General features: G+C 40.2%; 2 protein-coding genes across 6 annotated transcripts in view; one reads left to right on the top strand and one right to left on the bottom strand.

The window, feature by feature from the left end:
- Positions 1-15,112, bottom strand: part of TOGARAM1 (TOG array regulator of axonemal microtubules 1) — a 97,963-nt gene extending 82,851 nt beyond the window's left edge. For 3 of the 5 annotated variants that reach the window (XR_002825830.1, XM_023741985.1, XM_023741984.1), the window contains exon 1: positions 12,864-15,111. Coding sequence is in view for 4 of the 5 variants with exons in the window: in XM_023741985.1 (XP_023597753.1) it covers positions 12,864-14,909 (2,046 nt within the window). In the remaining variant the exon portion in view is untranslated. Of the gene's footprint in view, positions 1-12,863 lie in introns of all 5 variants that reach the window. The other 2 variants (XM_023741982.1, XM_023741983.1) reach the window with 1 other exon arrangement.
- A 246-nt stretch (positions 15,113-15,358) lies between these two features.
- KLHL28 (kelch like family member 28) overlaps positions 15,359-15,782 on the top strand; it is a 25,123-nt gene continuing 24,699 nt past the window's right edge. Inside the window, exon 1 of the mRNA XM_004387876.2 lies at positions 15,359-15,481. The gene's annotated coding sequence lies outside the window, so the exon portion shown is untranslated. The remainder of the gene's footprint in view (positions 15,482-15,782) is intronic.

Raw genomic sequence — 15,782 nt, 5'->3', positions numbered from 1 at the left:
CCAAATGACTGGGTGAGGACTATGCAAATGTGGTGCTTGTGGGCCACCAAGGGGATTGGATAGCTTGCTAATAATGTATATAAGGTGCATGGCACTGTAAATAAGGTTGTATGGAACCCTAACAAAGGGATTGGTCAGTTTTGCCATCCTGCTAGGCTTAAAAGAGCAGTCAATTCCAGAGCAGAGGGACCTGACTACCACCCAGAAGAAGAGATAGGAGCAGAGCTTGTCCTTTGGACCTGGGATCCCTGTGCTGAGACCCTCCTAGACCCAGGAGACAAGGAGAGAGAGCTATAACACTGAAGATGGCAAGAGACTGCTAGAAGCAGTGGCAGAGAAATGGTGGCAGCAGAGGTAACTAAACCAGGAGACCAGCAGGTGACAGCATGGTGGGCTTCCTGGCTCACAGAGCAAGAAAGCTGAGTGACTTCAGGCCAAGGCTTACTGCCGCAGTGGGGTGCCTCCGGCACTTATCAGCAGAACTAGAAGAGCTTTGTATCACTTGCCCAAGCAAGACAGAGGCTGAAGGGCCAGAGAGAGGCATGCCTGCCAGCACAGGCTGAGAACAAGCTGTCCCGATCCAAGAGCATTCCTGAACCTGAATTGTAACCGGTTACTCCCCTAATAAACCTCAGAACTGTGAGTATGGTCTGTGAGTTCTGTGTGGCCACTGAAATGAATTATCGAACCCACCACAGTACAGAGTGCTGTGGGAGGGACGGTTGGTGTCAGAAGCGGTAAAAAGGTGGAGGATGGAGGCATGTTTGACCTCTACCTCATATGAATCAGCCTTGGGCATGGATCTGGATTCTCCTTCCCCCTTGTGAAGTTATAGGAGGTCAGGCGCCCCCGCCACACCATTCTTACACAGGGATTCAAACAGATACTGAACACCAATGCTCGTTGCAACATTATCCACCGTAGCAAAAAGTGGAAACAACCCAAGTGTCTATCAACAGATGAAGGGATAAACACAGTACGGTATATACGTACAATGGAAAATTATTCCACCTTAAAAAAGAATGATGTTCTAATACAGGTAGTCCCCGACTTACAACAGGGTTCTGTTCCCACAACTCTGTTGTAAGCAGGTTCTGACGTTAAGTCGAATACCTAATTTTTTTTGTTTTCATTATTATTGCCTTTTGTTATCAGTATCTTTATATATCATAACAATGAACATCTGTGAGTGAACATCTGAGAATGATAACATCAGGAAATTAGGTGCTGCAACACTGTAGTACATATTACTAATGATATGATGTACAAAAAAAAAAAGACGGTTATAAGTGCAGTTCATTGTAACTCAAACACTTTGTAAACTGGGGGCTACCTGTACATGATGAACCTTGAAAACATTATGCTAAGTGAAATAAGGCAGACACAAAAGGAAAACTATTTTATCATCCCATTTATATGAAATATGTAGAGCAGACAAATGCATAGAGATAAAAAAGTAGATTAGTGGCTACCATGGGCTGGGGAAGTGGGGAATGAGGGGTTTTTTTCATAGTGGGTACCAGAGTTTCTACTTGGGATGATGAAAACATTTTGGAAACAAATAGTGGTGATGGTTGCACAACATGTGAGTGTGATTAATGTCACTAGATTGTACAGTTGAAAACAATGAAAATGGTGAATAAAAAAACATAGAAAGTGATGCAAAGTTAGAATATCATAGGAATCTGGTTATTATGTCTATAATAAGTCAGAACACAAAAATAACCCACTAAATGTTGGAAACAAAAAACAAAAGTCTAAATATTGAAAAGTGAGAAATCAGTTAACAGATCATGATATTATATGATCTAAAACTAAGTCCCTTAGAGGCACAATTGACTAGTAGATGGAAGGTTGGCAGTTCGAACCTACCCTGAGGGGCCTCAGAAGATAGCTCTGGCAATCTGCTTCTGAAACGTCACAGCCTGGAAAACCCTATGAAGCAGTTCTACTCTACACATGTGGGGCCACCATGAGTTGGAATCGACTGGACAGCAACTAATAACAATACTAAATAGCTATTAAAAATTCTACTACACCAGTTTACAACTCATCAGTGAGAACGTCCAAAGGGAGGCAGCACAGCCAAGCGGGTCAGCATCAAGGCTCTTGTGCTTTAACCTCACTCTACCTCAGTTGCTTCATCTGTAAAATGGGGTAGTTAAAATACCTACGTCACATAGTTGTTGTATGGATTAAATTAAACAATCCATGTGAAGTGTTTGGCACAGTACCTCATAGCTAATCATAAATGTTCATTATTATGATTATTACCATGTGACCCTGAGCAATACTAGCTAGATCTCTGAGCAGTCAGATCTTTCCCTGCTTCTCTCCAACAGCTCTGTACAAAGACAAAGGAATCTCCTCCTCCAGGAAGCTTTGATTGCAAGATAAATACTGAATGATAAATAATTAAATAACAATTAGAAAAGAATCCAGAAGTTTACACAACATGCAACCACAGTGCAAGACTGGCTTCTTCTAATTGATCAAATGGTCCTCGGGCAGTGAGCTTTGTAAAGTCACTTACTTGCCAACCATTTTAATCAAACAGAAGAGTTCAAAAGTAAAGTTACCCAGTGGTTTCCTTACAGTCTGAATTTAATTCAATTGAAGAAAAGGAAAGATGTAAAGGACTGAGGTACCTGAGGACTAGTTAGAAAGCCAAAAAAAATCCACTGCTGTTGAGTCAATTCTGACTCACAGCGACCCTATAGGACGGAGTGGAACTGCCCCATGGGGTTTTCAAGGAGCACCTGGTGGATTCAAACTGCCAACCTTTTGGTTGGAAGCTGAGCTTTTGACCACTACGCCACCTGAGTTTCCAGTTAGAAAGCAGGGGACAAAATTACATTAAAAGAAATAAGTTCACAATATTGCATGATTCCACTTACATGAAATACCTAGAATAGAATGCATAATGACCAAAGTTTATTCGTGGTTGCCAGCAACTAGGAAAAGGAGGGAATGGGGAGTTATTGCTGAGGTTCTGTTTGGGGTGATGAAAGATTTGTGGAAATGGAGTAGCACAACATGGTAAATGTAATTTACGTCACTAAACTCTACACTTAAAAACAGTTAAAATGACAAACTTTGTTATACATATTTTATTACAATAATCTTTCTTTTAAAAAAAATTCTACTACAGAAGATTATCAAAGTAAGTGAAAAGGAGAGACTTTCATATATGAAAAAAATAATATATACCTGTATACATAAACAAAAATAATACTGGAAATATATGCCACAAAATATTAACTTTGGATCTCTCTCAGTAGTGGGACAGCTGAAAATTTAAAATTTCTTCTCTGTGCTTTTTTATATTTTCCAGTTTTCTTCAATAATGAGCATGTATAATTTTTTACCATCAGAAGAGTTATTAAGAAGAAATTGAGAAAATCAACAGAAAACTAGCTTCAAAAAGTATTTTACAAAAAGGATGTAATAAGAACAAGTCATACTTTTCCGTTTTCAACCCCCTCAATCTCTGTGTTAACAGTACCGATGACTCCTTGAAACTCCCTCTCCACTTGGCTTCTAAAATCTTATTCTTTCTTGGTTCTCTTCCAACTCTTGAGCAACCTTTTCCTTGTTTGGTTCTCTCTCCCATTGCTATTCCCTAAATGAGTCGGTATGCCAAGACTGAGACTTAACCAGTCTGCTCTTCCTCTGTATTACTCTGTTCATTCGCGAGCCCATCTATTCTCATAGTTTCTGCAATTACTTCTCAGCACATGACTTCCAAAATCTACATCTCCAGCTTTTTTCATCTATCTTGAGTTGTAGTCTTCAAACTTAACTGGAATGTTCTATTTTCCTTCACCTAAAACTCATTCTTCCCCTAAAATTTAGGCCTTTCTAGATGTATTCATGGATCTATTATGCATTTAGTTACCTTGCTCAAATTTTAGCGTTATCCTTCTTTCTCAGCGGTTCGAACTCAACCAGCTGCTCTGTGGGAGACAAAAGTGGTAGTCTGCTTGCCTAAAGATTACAGCCTTGGAAGCTCTATAGGGCAGTTCTAGTCTCTCCCATAGTGTGGCTATGAGTCGGAATCGACTCCGCAGCAATTGGTTTGGTCTAAGTTATTCAGTATCATGGCACTAATATGCTACATTTTGCTCAGCGGCTCAGTGGTTCACTAGGAGCAGTGGATTCAGTTCACATATGACAAGAACATTTCTGCATGCATGCCTTATGCCTTTTGTTGTTCAATCCATTCCTCTTGCCAAGAATGCAATTCACCCCCTTCTCTACTTAAAAGTCTTAGCTTCTGTCAAGAACAGGTCAAATTCACCTTATTCAGGACCCCTATGCCAGTTTCCCAAGCCCCTGTAATGAAAGAATTTGTACAGGGAGAAAAGGTTAGTTAAAGTCCTTATTTGATAGTGTGGTAGTGAAAAGCACAGACTCTGGAGCCATACTGCCTAGGTCCAATCATCTACCTGCCATTCACTAAGAGAGCTTGAGCAAGTGATTTAACCTTTGTGTCTAGAATAGTCCCTAGTACACAATAAGTGCTACTTATGAGATAGCTGCCTTTAATATTATTATTAATTATAAATAATCTTATCAGTACTTTACAGATGAATAAAGTTAGAGATACAAAGTTTGTCATGTCCACAATCACAGAGCTAAATTAGTACTAGAACCCAGTCTCCTGACTCCTAATTGTCTACAGATCAATATTCATTTTATTTTCTTCTCTGACCTTTTTAGTAATTACTGCTTCTATCGGTTATTTGACATTTAACTGTGCTACTTGCTATGTTATCTTTTAATGTTGACATCCTGTCTCCCTAACTAAACTATAAACTTTTTTTTTTAATAAACTATTGACTTTTAAGGGCAAAAATCTCATCTTTATATTCTTGCCATACACGCATGGTACCCTATGTATATAATATGCACTGAAGGAAGATTGATTGATAATATTAGTGCTTTTTCACCCTTTTACCTAAGAGTCAATTATCCTTTGCAATCTGCTATCCCTTTTTGGAAGGCAGAGTGGGGAGTAGGGAGAAGAAAACTAACTTTAACAAAGAATTTGTTCCCATAGGTAATTTAACTATTCATGACTCTCAAACTACTTTTATCAGTACGTTCTTTTTTCTTCTTTAGAATGCACATGGCCAGGCACACATACACAAAATTTCTGTGGAAATGGCAATGGGCCTAGGAGTGAGGGGAGAAGAGGCTGCTACTGACATATTTGTATTTTATCTTAAAGGCTGTTAGAGCCACTGAAGGATTTCAAGCAAGATGAGAGTTTGGGGTGAGATTTGGAGGGATTTGGGGAGAAATTTGGGTATTAAGATCAGATTTGCTCTTAGATCAATTCTGAAGACCGTGTGATTGACCCAGGAATCGCTTCACCTTTACCATATCTCGTAATGAATTTTTTAAAAATGTATAAACAGGGCTGTAAAAGTCCTTAGTTAACTTCACTAAGAAGATTTTATAAAGCATGACACTCTCAATACTACCAAAATATCTAGAAATATTATCATTTTCAGTGTTCTTTCGTTACTAACAAAAGAATTATCCTAATTTCAAAGTTGTCTTGTTCTGGATCACTTAAAGTAAGGATGGCTCGATGTTACTAAATCCTATAGCACACTTTGTTTAAAAAGAGTCAGGGGGTGGGTAGGGAGTAGAGAATATGGAGCACCCAAGTACTCTACCAAGATGCACACTTCGCTTGAAGACCCTAGAACTTATTTCTATTAAGTAACATTACATAGCACTATTACCTATAACAGAAAGTGAAACTTGCTTTAACTTAGTGTTGGCTTTCACCTGGTAGGGCAACCATGGAAATCATGGCCAGTTCCGGGATAATTTAGTAAATGAATGTTTCAGGTGATTAATGTGGAGATGGTTTAATAATTTTTTTTTCTTTTCAAAATTAAATACTTTTTATTTAGGCAAGGATGTTGAAAGAATCAATAATTCCTTTGTTGAAATGTTAAAAGAATCAGGAGTGCCAGCCACAAATTTTTAAAAAGAACAAATGGAATCAAGTTGATAGAGGAAAAAATGTTTTTAGTAAAGAAACTAACTCAGGTACATAGAAGCTTTAAGCCAAACAAACAAATAACACAGTAACCTGGGCTATGAGGTCAGACTTCCTGAGTTTAAGTCTTTGCTCCATCACTTCCTATCAGGGTGATCTAAAAGAAGTTACTTAAACTTTCTGTACCTCAGTTTCCGTACTTGTAAAATGGGAAAACAGTCTTTCCCTCATAAGGTTTGTGTGAAGATTATGGTATAAAACCTGTAAAGAATTAGAATAAGGCCTAATAGGAATTTTTTAAAGAAAGAAATAGGAATTTATAAAAAAGGTATTATTATTATCAAAAATACTCACCCTCAAATTCTATTTAGTACCTAGAACAATGCCTGGCAAATAATAAGAGCTCAATAAATGCCTATCGAATGAATGACCACATTTAATGTGCATCTATTAAGAGCAAGGACACTTTTAATTACAATTAGAGTATATTTAAAAAAAAAAAAAAAAAACCCTTTGCCGTCTAGTTGACTCTGACTCCTAGTGACCCTATAGGGCAGAGTAGAACTGTCCCATAAGGTTTCTAAGGAACAGTTGGTGGATTTGAACTGCCGACCTTTTGGTTACCAGCTGTAGCTCTTAACCACTGAGCCACTAGGGCTTCTCAGGGTACACAGACTGGTCTATTTTTATAATGAACAATTGTGACTGGCTTCTAAAAATTTGTTTTAGTAATTCCTCAACATAATAAAGGTCATCTATACAAACAAAACCAACAACCAACATCATTCTTAATGGAGAGAGGCTGAAAACATTCCCCTTGAGAACAGGAACAAGACAAGGATGCCCTTTATTACCACTCCTATTTAACACTGTGCTGGAAGTCCTAGCTAGAGCAATAAGGCAAGAAAAAGAAATAAAAGGGATCCAAATTGGTAATGAACAAGTAAAACCGTCCTTACTTGCGGATGATGTGATACTATACGTAGAAAACCCTAAAAACTCCACAAGAAAACTACTGGAACTAATAGAAAGATTCAGCAGAGTAGCACGATACAAGATAAACATACAAAAATCAGTTGGATTCCTATACATCAATAAAAAGAATGACAAAAAGGAAATCAGGAAAACAATACCATTTATAATAGCCCCTAAAAAAAATAAAATGCTTAAGAATAAATCTAACTAGGCATGTAAAAAACCTACATAAAGAAAACTACAAAACACTACTGCAAGAAATCGAAATAGATATACATAAATGGAATAATATACCATGCTCATGGACAGGTAGCCTCAACATTGTGAAAATGACAATTCTATCCAAAGCAGTCTACAAATACAATGCAATCCTGATAAAAATACCAACAACATTCTTCAAAGAGATGCAAAAACTAATCATAAACTTTATATGGAAAGGGAAGAGGCCCCAGATAAGTGAAGCACTACTGAAGAAGAAGAATAGGGTAGGAGGACTCACACTACCTGACCTCAGAACCTACTATACAGCTATGATAGTCAAAACAACGTGGTACTGGTACAGCAGATACATTGACCAATGGAACATAACTGACAACCCAGATGTAAATCCATCCACCTACACTCACCTGATCTTCAACAAGGGCCTAAAGTCCATCAAATGGGGAAAAGACAGTCTTTTTAACAAATGGTGCTGGCAAAACTGGATGTCTATGTGCAAAAAAAAATGAAACAGGACTCATACCTCACACCATACACAAAAACTAATTCAAAATGGATCAAAGACCTAAATATAAAACCAAAAACTATAAAGATAATAGAACAAAAGATAGGATCAACGCTAGAGGCCCTAATACATGCCATTAACAGGATACAAACCATACTAACAACACACAAACTTCAGAAGATGAACTAGATAACTGGGTCTTCTAAAAAGTAAACAGTTATGCTCATCAAAAGACTTTACCAAAAGAGTAGAAAGAGAACCTACAGACTGGGAAAAAAATTTTGGTTATTACAAATCTGACAAAGGTCTAATCTCTAAAATCTACAGGAAAATCCAAAAACTCTACAACAAAAAGACAAATAATCCAATTAAAGAATGGGCAAAGGAAATGAACAAGTACTTCACCAAAGAAGACATTCAAGCAGCTAACAGACATATGAGGAAATGCTTGTGATCACTAGCCATTAGAGAAATGCAAATGAAAACCACAATGAAATATCATCTCACCCCGGCATTACTGGCATAAATCATAAAAACAGAAAATAGCAAATGTTGGAGAGGTTGTGTGGAGATCAGAACTCTTATGCACTGCTGGTGGGAATGAAAAATGGTACAACCATTTTGGAAAATGATACGGCACTTCCTTAGAAAGCTAGAAATAGAAATACCATATGATCCAGCAATCCCACTCCTAGGAATATATACTAGAGAAATAAGAGCCATCACACGAATAGACATATGCACACTCATGTTCACTGCAGCATTGTTCACAACAGCAAAAAGATGGAAACAACCTAGATGCCCACCAACAGATGAATGGATAAACTATGGTACATACACACAATGGAGTACTACGTAACAATAAAGAACAATGATGAATCTGTGAAGCATGTCACACAACATGGATGAATCTGGAGGGCATTACGCTGAGTGAAATAAGCAACAACAAAAGGACAAATATTGTATGAGACCACTACTATAAAAACTCATGAAAAGTTTTACACACATACACACACACAATTTGTTCCAGCTCTTATTTGCACATAAAATGTAGGTGCTCTGAGATTTATAACTTAGACTAATTCTGTTATTGTTTTGGAGCAATACTATATCACTTTAAAATAGGAAATAAATGTATTAAAGTAATCAAGGAATTTGGTCTAAGTTTGAATTTTACACGATTATTCTGGAGAGAAATTTCCTTTCTCCGTTCTCTCCTGGAAAATCTGAAAAGATACATGATTTCAATGTTATTTCTTATTAGAACTCAGGAATGGCCATGAAATAGATGGGAAAGGATAAAGGGGGGAAACTGCAAGCTATCCTTACACATAAAAATATTTAAATATTCAATCCCTACCCTCCATTAAAATAATTTCCAATGTTGTTCTTCTACAGTCTGAGCAAATACTTATAACTGGATTTCTTGAATAAGTTTTAACCACTAAGGCATATTTCAAAAGAAACAAACACTGGCATTTCTGAAATGCATTTATTTTCAGATTCTTGAAGCTCTGGCCAGCACAAGGATCTTCTTATCATATACATACACTGACATTTTGGACTTGACACATTACAAGCAGTGATGAGATCAATGTTTACGGAAAAATCATTTGCTGCCAGATAATATTAACAATATACAAGAATAACCATAGGCAAAACTGATAGGATACATCAAACGAAAGCTTAGGCATTTAAAATGTTTTAGGTACAAAAGTCCCATAAATATATCAGGGAATATTTGGTACAATGATAGCCTGAGCTTAACCTGTTCAATTTTTTTTTACCTAATTTACTTAAAATAAAACTTAAAGTTATTTCAAAACATTTTCAAATTTTGGAAATAGAAGGAATCATAGACAGCACTAAATTCATTTCCACCATTGTACAGACTTGAGACCTAATGCAAAAAGTCCAAACTCCTAATTTGCAAAAATGATCCCCATACTTTTCCCCTGCTTACATCTTCAGTACCGTCATCTGCTAGTTATTAGACCCCTTGTGTCAGCCATGGAAGCTCACCATTCTCTTCTTAATCTGCTAATTCTTTCCTAATTCAATGTCTCTGAACATACTACTCCTTTGATCTGAAATTCACTAGGACTCATCCACACTCAGCCAGAGTGCTCCTTGGAAGCGAGGATGGCGAGATTTCGTCTCACATACTTTGAACACGTTATCAGAAGGGATCAGTCCCTGGAGAAGGACATCACGCTTGGCAAAGTGGAGGGTCAGCGAAAAGAGAAAGACCCTCAACAAGATGGACTGACACAGTGGCTGCAACAACGGGCTCAAACATAACGATTGTGAGTGTGGCACAGGACTGGGGAATGTTTTGTTCTGTTGTACATAGGGTCCCTATGAGTTGGAACCAATCTGAGGGCACCTGAACAGTAACGACAACATCCATGCTTAGCATATCCCTTTTCATCTTTCAAAACACCGAACAATCATCACCCAGAGAAAAGAATTAATTCAAGACAAGTTTGAACTTAGAATTCTGTGGGATAATTCTAAGCACAAAAAGAATAATAAAGAAATCTTGAACGTTATTTGGTAGATACTTGTGTTATTGGTGTCGTAGTTATTTTTTGTGTTTTGTAGGATACAGTATATGAGTAAATTTGATGCTGGGAATCAGGGTTTTACTGTGCAGAAGAAAGATACAAATATGGAATAAAGGAAGAGGAAGACCCCTGTAGTACTGGATTTGAATTGGAGGTGTCAGTATGAATTAAAAGAAAAAAAGTACTTCTGCCTCTGTCCACTGAAAGGGCCAACACGCGATGGCAAACAGCAGCAATGAGCACGTCTATATACCCAGACTTTTGTTTTTAAATACCAGACTCTACTAACAGGGAGAATTCCTGGATGGCGCAAATGGTTTGTGCTTATCTACAAACCTAAAGGTTGGCGGTTGGAACCCACCCAATAGCATTGTGAAAGAAAGGTCTGGCGATCTGCTTCCGTAAAGCCAAGAAAACCCTACGGAGCGGTTCTACTGTAACACACAGGGTCGCTATGAGTTGGAATCAACTCGATGCCAACTCAATGGCAATCAAATCGATGGTTTTGGGTTTTACTAAACAGGGTACCAGTTGTAGGATTCCTTGAAGAAATAGTTGATTCCAGGTCTGGAGCAAGAAAAGTAAAAGGTAAGCCTGGGCATCATGCTACATTTAATTTAAGAAAGCACTCAAAGACTAATAGAGTCATGTCAAAAGCGCACAGGAGCCAGCCACTGGTCAAATCTGGGACAATTTTAGCACTGAATAGAATATTGATGAGCTTAATTATTACATATAGAATAAAAAGAATGTCAATTAACCAATACAGAAGAAACGTTAGCTTTTTTTTTTTTTTAAATCACCCTTTTGTAACCCCTAATGTAATAAATAAGGGGCCATAGTGGTACAGTGGCTCAAGTGCTTGACTGCAAAAAGGTTTGCGGTTTGAAGCCACCAGCCACTCTGCGGGAAAAAGATGTGGCAGTCTGCTTCCATAAAGATTTAGAGCCTTGGAAACCCCATGGGACAGTTCTACTCTGTCCTATAGGGTCGCTATGAGTCAGAATTGACTCGATGGCAGTGGGTTTGGTTTTTGGATTAGAATGTAATAAATGATAGAGGCAAGGATTCTTATCGGATGCTAAGAACAGTAGGTTAAAGGTTGTTGGGGTATTGATAAGGTTTCAAAGTATCACCCTACAGATTATTTGCTGATTATAACAGAAGAAATATACCTTTACAACGGAGAGAGATGGCTATCACTACCTTAACCAAATGACAAAATTTAGCATCACCAATATTGGCACAACCTGATATTACATGCCTTGTGATATGATGTAATGTGAAGTCCACAACATCCCCTATGTAATGTTCTTGCCAAAAATGTTACCCTGAATCTAATCTTAAGGAAACAATCTGAAAAAGTAAGAACACAGGACCGTCTACAAAACTACCCAGACTCTTCAAAAAGTCAATGTCATGAAAAAACAAACAAGCAAGCAGATGGGTGGGGTATTGTTCTAGATAAAATAACTAAAAGAAAAACTACAAAACGCATGTATGAGACAAATGCAGAAATTTAATTGCAGGCTATGTATTAGATATTACTGAATTACTATTGATTTTCTGTGGTGTGATAATGATATCGTGGTGATAAAGGAGAAACGTTCTTATTTTTTGGAGATGCATGTAAAAATACTTAGGGGTGAAATGTCAAGATATCTACAACTTATTCTCAAACGATTTGGCAGATACAGCAAGTTGTTCACAAGTGGTTAAGTATAGGTGAAGTATATGGGTACTCACTGTACTAATCTTTAAACTTATCCGTAGATTAGTACTTTTCAAAACAAAAACTTTGGGGGGAAAAAATCTCAGTTCAAATGTCACACTTTTCTCTGAAGGTTCTTTTGACTTTTTAGTTGTTCTATCCCACAGAATTCTGTTTATACTTCTATTTTAGCACTTAACAAATTTGTAGCTGTCGGTTTATAGATCTTTTCCTCTAAATTCTGTGGAACTCGTCTTATCTTTATTCCTAGAACTTAGCTCGATATCTGGCACCTACTAGGTACTCAGTGTTTGCTGTATGAATGAGGTAAGTGGCATGCAGCAGGTGAAAGGTCAAAACCAAAATCCAGGTATTGTCTAAAACATACTGCACCTCAAATTTAATCAAATCCATCAGGCAGAAAGCCTATCAAATTTAATCAATTCCATCCAGCAGGAAGCCTATTAAACAGTCCTATGTGACCTGTAAGGAATCCCTGGGTGGCACAAACAGTTAAGTGCATGGCTACTAACCAAAAGGTTGGGTTGGAATCCACCCAGAGGTTCCTTGGAAGAAAGGCCTGGTGATCTACGTCCAAAAGATCACAGCCATTGAAAACCCTATGGAGCACAGTTCTACTCTGTCACACATGGGGTCACCATAAGTCAGAATCCACAGCAACTGGTATTGGTTTGTGATCTGTACCGTTATAATTGATACCCACATCAACATTTAACTGGATTTAAATACAAAGCAAAACAATCCTCAGGCCACCTCACCATTAAGTGATTACAGGCCATATAAAAACATAGTTCATTTTAAATTATTTCTTAGTTTCAACTCAAGGAAATTAGAGAAGATGCATACCTGCTCTATATCCTTGGCATTGGAGGTCTGGTTTTCTCCCATGATTCCAGGCTGCTCATTTTCCCATGGTAATTTATTTTTTCCTTTTCCTGCACTTAACACCCTTCGGGTACAGATAGTTGGACTGTAAGATCCATAAATCTGCATGCTATCCCTTGTGTGGTCACCACAGTGACAGTGTGCACTCTGTGTTCTGTTGCCAGCCAAAAGCCAGTCTGTATCTGCTCCATGTGCTAAATGGCTTGACCTACCCTGGGCAGAAGATGGCATGAGTATTGCATATTCCACAAATCCCTGTTCTGTTAGCCTTGGGAGGGTTTTCCTAGCCAATCTGGCTTGTACAGCATTCATCACTCCATCTCCATTATCTTGCAATTCAACAGTATCCACAGCTTTGAAAAGGATACTGGTCTTACCTGAGCCCATTGATGATGCTAACACAGCAAAAGCTTCTAAAGCTGCTTGGCGTACCCTGCGTTTACTATCTACAAGAGCTGGGGCAAGATCAAAAGACAGCTTGGGTAAGTCAAAATCCTCACTGGGATAGGTCAGGAGGGAGCAGATGCAAATGTTTATCACCTCCTCTCTCACTCTGGAATGCTTATGCTTCAGATGTTCCAGGAGTAAACAAAGCACCTGTTGAGGACCCACTTCCTTCATCAGCTTGAGGAAGATTTTCATGTATTCTTGCTTGATCACCAACTTGTTGTCTGCCAGCACTTTGACAGAAGCCGCTATAACTGGTCCCAAGAACTGTTGTACCTGTTCCCCAAGGCGAATAACCAGTACATGCAGGACCTGGAGTGTGCCATGGACCACTTTGAAGTTAGAATCATCTAACAAATTATACAGCAAGCTAATGAAACCGACAAGACTTGAATGAGGTGTAGAACTAGGGTTAAATCTTCCCAGCACCTGCTTTAATTCTTCAACGGCCTGAGTCCTATTTTTATAGTCTTCCTGATCTAACAATCTTGAATGCAGTTCCTGAGGAATAATCCCAAATTTAAGATTGCTGTTGGAAAGAGTCACTGCACAGGGAAGGGGATCTTCAGGAAATCCAGAGGCTTCAAGTTCCAAATAATAAGGAACCTGACTTCCAAACTGGGACTCCAAGCGGCGATTGTAGTGTCTCCTCAGGGCAGACGGCAGGCGAGAGATGTAGGATTGAAATCTCTCTTGGCCAAGTCGCTCCCCAATTTGTTGAAGAGCAGAGAAAGCGGTCTCAGCTGCTTCTTCTATCTCCTGACCGCCTAGCTTTCGGGCTAGGGATATTATCACCTCGGTGAGATCTAGGCCGTGCAACAAATCCTCAGGAGTAAGCAAAATAGGTAGCAGTAGGGCTGTGGAAGCTCTAAGCTGGGCATCGGTACTTTCCAGTCCTTGTTGTATAAGCGTTCTCAGCACCTGGCCAGAACTACGTTTCAGACATATGTGCAGGATCTGTAGTGCATCTTTCCGCAGGGCTGGATTCTCTTCTCTTAACGAGACAACTAACTGAGGCAGAAGGGCTAAGCTAAAGGCCTCTTCCAGCTGGCCTGCCTCCCCCTGACCCCGAAGAACATCTGAAAGAAGTTGCAAGCAGAGTCGCTTCTCATCACTACCGCCTTCCACAAGCACTCGGCCCAGGGCCCGATATAACACTTCCTTCCGTCGGGGAAAGCCAAGTCGACCACCCCGCCGCGGCAAAGCAGCTTGCAAAGCCTGGAAGGCCTCGGAAGGATCCGGCGCCGCGCGGAACAGTTGTAGGAGCCGAGTATCTTCTTCGTCTCCCCCTGACAAACCACCTCCAGACCCAGACCAGCTGCTAGACACGGCATCCGCGGGCATCAAGAGGGTCGAGGCCAGAGGAGAAGGTGTCGGGGGGCAGGAACTGTGGTCGCCGGCAGCTCCACGGCAGCAGTAGTTTTTCTCTCCTCTCATGGTGGCCCCAATTCGACTTTCATCAGTCTCTGGGGCGGAAGGAAGACTGCGGCTCTGGAGGCGATAGGCACAGAGGGCTGGAAGGGGTGGCAGCAGGAACAGCGCGGAGGGCGCAGCCGCCATGGAGGGTAGTCAGATGGCGATGGTTGGAGGAAACCATTGCCGTCTCCGAAGGGCTCGATGGAGCCCAGTCTTCCTGTTCCTCTCCAGGCCTCAAGCTGCAGAGGACGAAAAACACCAACTCTAACCAGCTGCCAGGCCGCTCCGGGAGACAGCCTTTGGCAAAATGGCCCCCGCCAAGGCCCCAGACCCCACAGCTACCACCAGGCGTAACCAGGGGCACCACGTGACCAAACCGATCGTTTCTATGGTGATTTACCCAGCGCTGAACTCTTGACCCGGAAATCAACGTACCGTCGTGAATGCTGGGACATGTAGTCCCCATCAGATGTTTTGACTAGCCAGATGCCTCATGGAAGAGGAAATCAGACACGTTGCGAACGTCGCTAAGGCCCAAAAGGGGAGGAGGATTGAACGTATTAGACGGAAGTGACGCTCCCCTCGCTCGGGGCGGAAGTTCCCCGCCCCACCCGTAAGAGTTGGGGTTTGACCAGAGGCAAGTGAAGCTTCTGCCGGGGCTCCAGAAGTTCACGGCTCCTCCTCCTCCTGTCGCCGGCGTGATTCCTGAGACTCAGGTATTTTCCTTTTGTTGTCCTCCTGCGGCGCAGGCGTTGGCAGAGCTTTGCCAGGAGTGCAGCTGGAGGTAGAGTAAGAGGTAAAGGAATGAACGGGAGCAAGCAGGGAGAGAGGCGACATCTTCTTGGTGCGGTGCTCGTTACCGTTGTGAACGCGTTCTCTAGAACCTGGACTAAGTGCGGTCCTTTCTACCTGCCGTCCGCTTATCGGGACATTAGATCCGGACCAAGGGCAAGCTCATAGCTTGCGTATTGTTTATCAAATCCAAGTCTGTCGGGCCCTTACTCTGCCCTCCCTCCC

This window comes from Trichechus manatus, unplaced genomic scaffold (assembly GCF_000243295.1).
Source record: "Trichechus manatus latirostris isolate Lorelei unplaced genomic scaffold, TriManLat1.0 scaffold00196, whole genome shotgun sequence".
In the NCBI taxonomy this organism is placed as follows: domain Eukaryota; kingdom Metazoa; phylum Chordata; class Mammalia; order Sirenia; family Trichechidae; genus Trichechus; species Trichechus manatus.
This window is presented reverse-complemented; position numbering and strand designations above follow the sequence as displayed.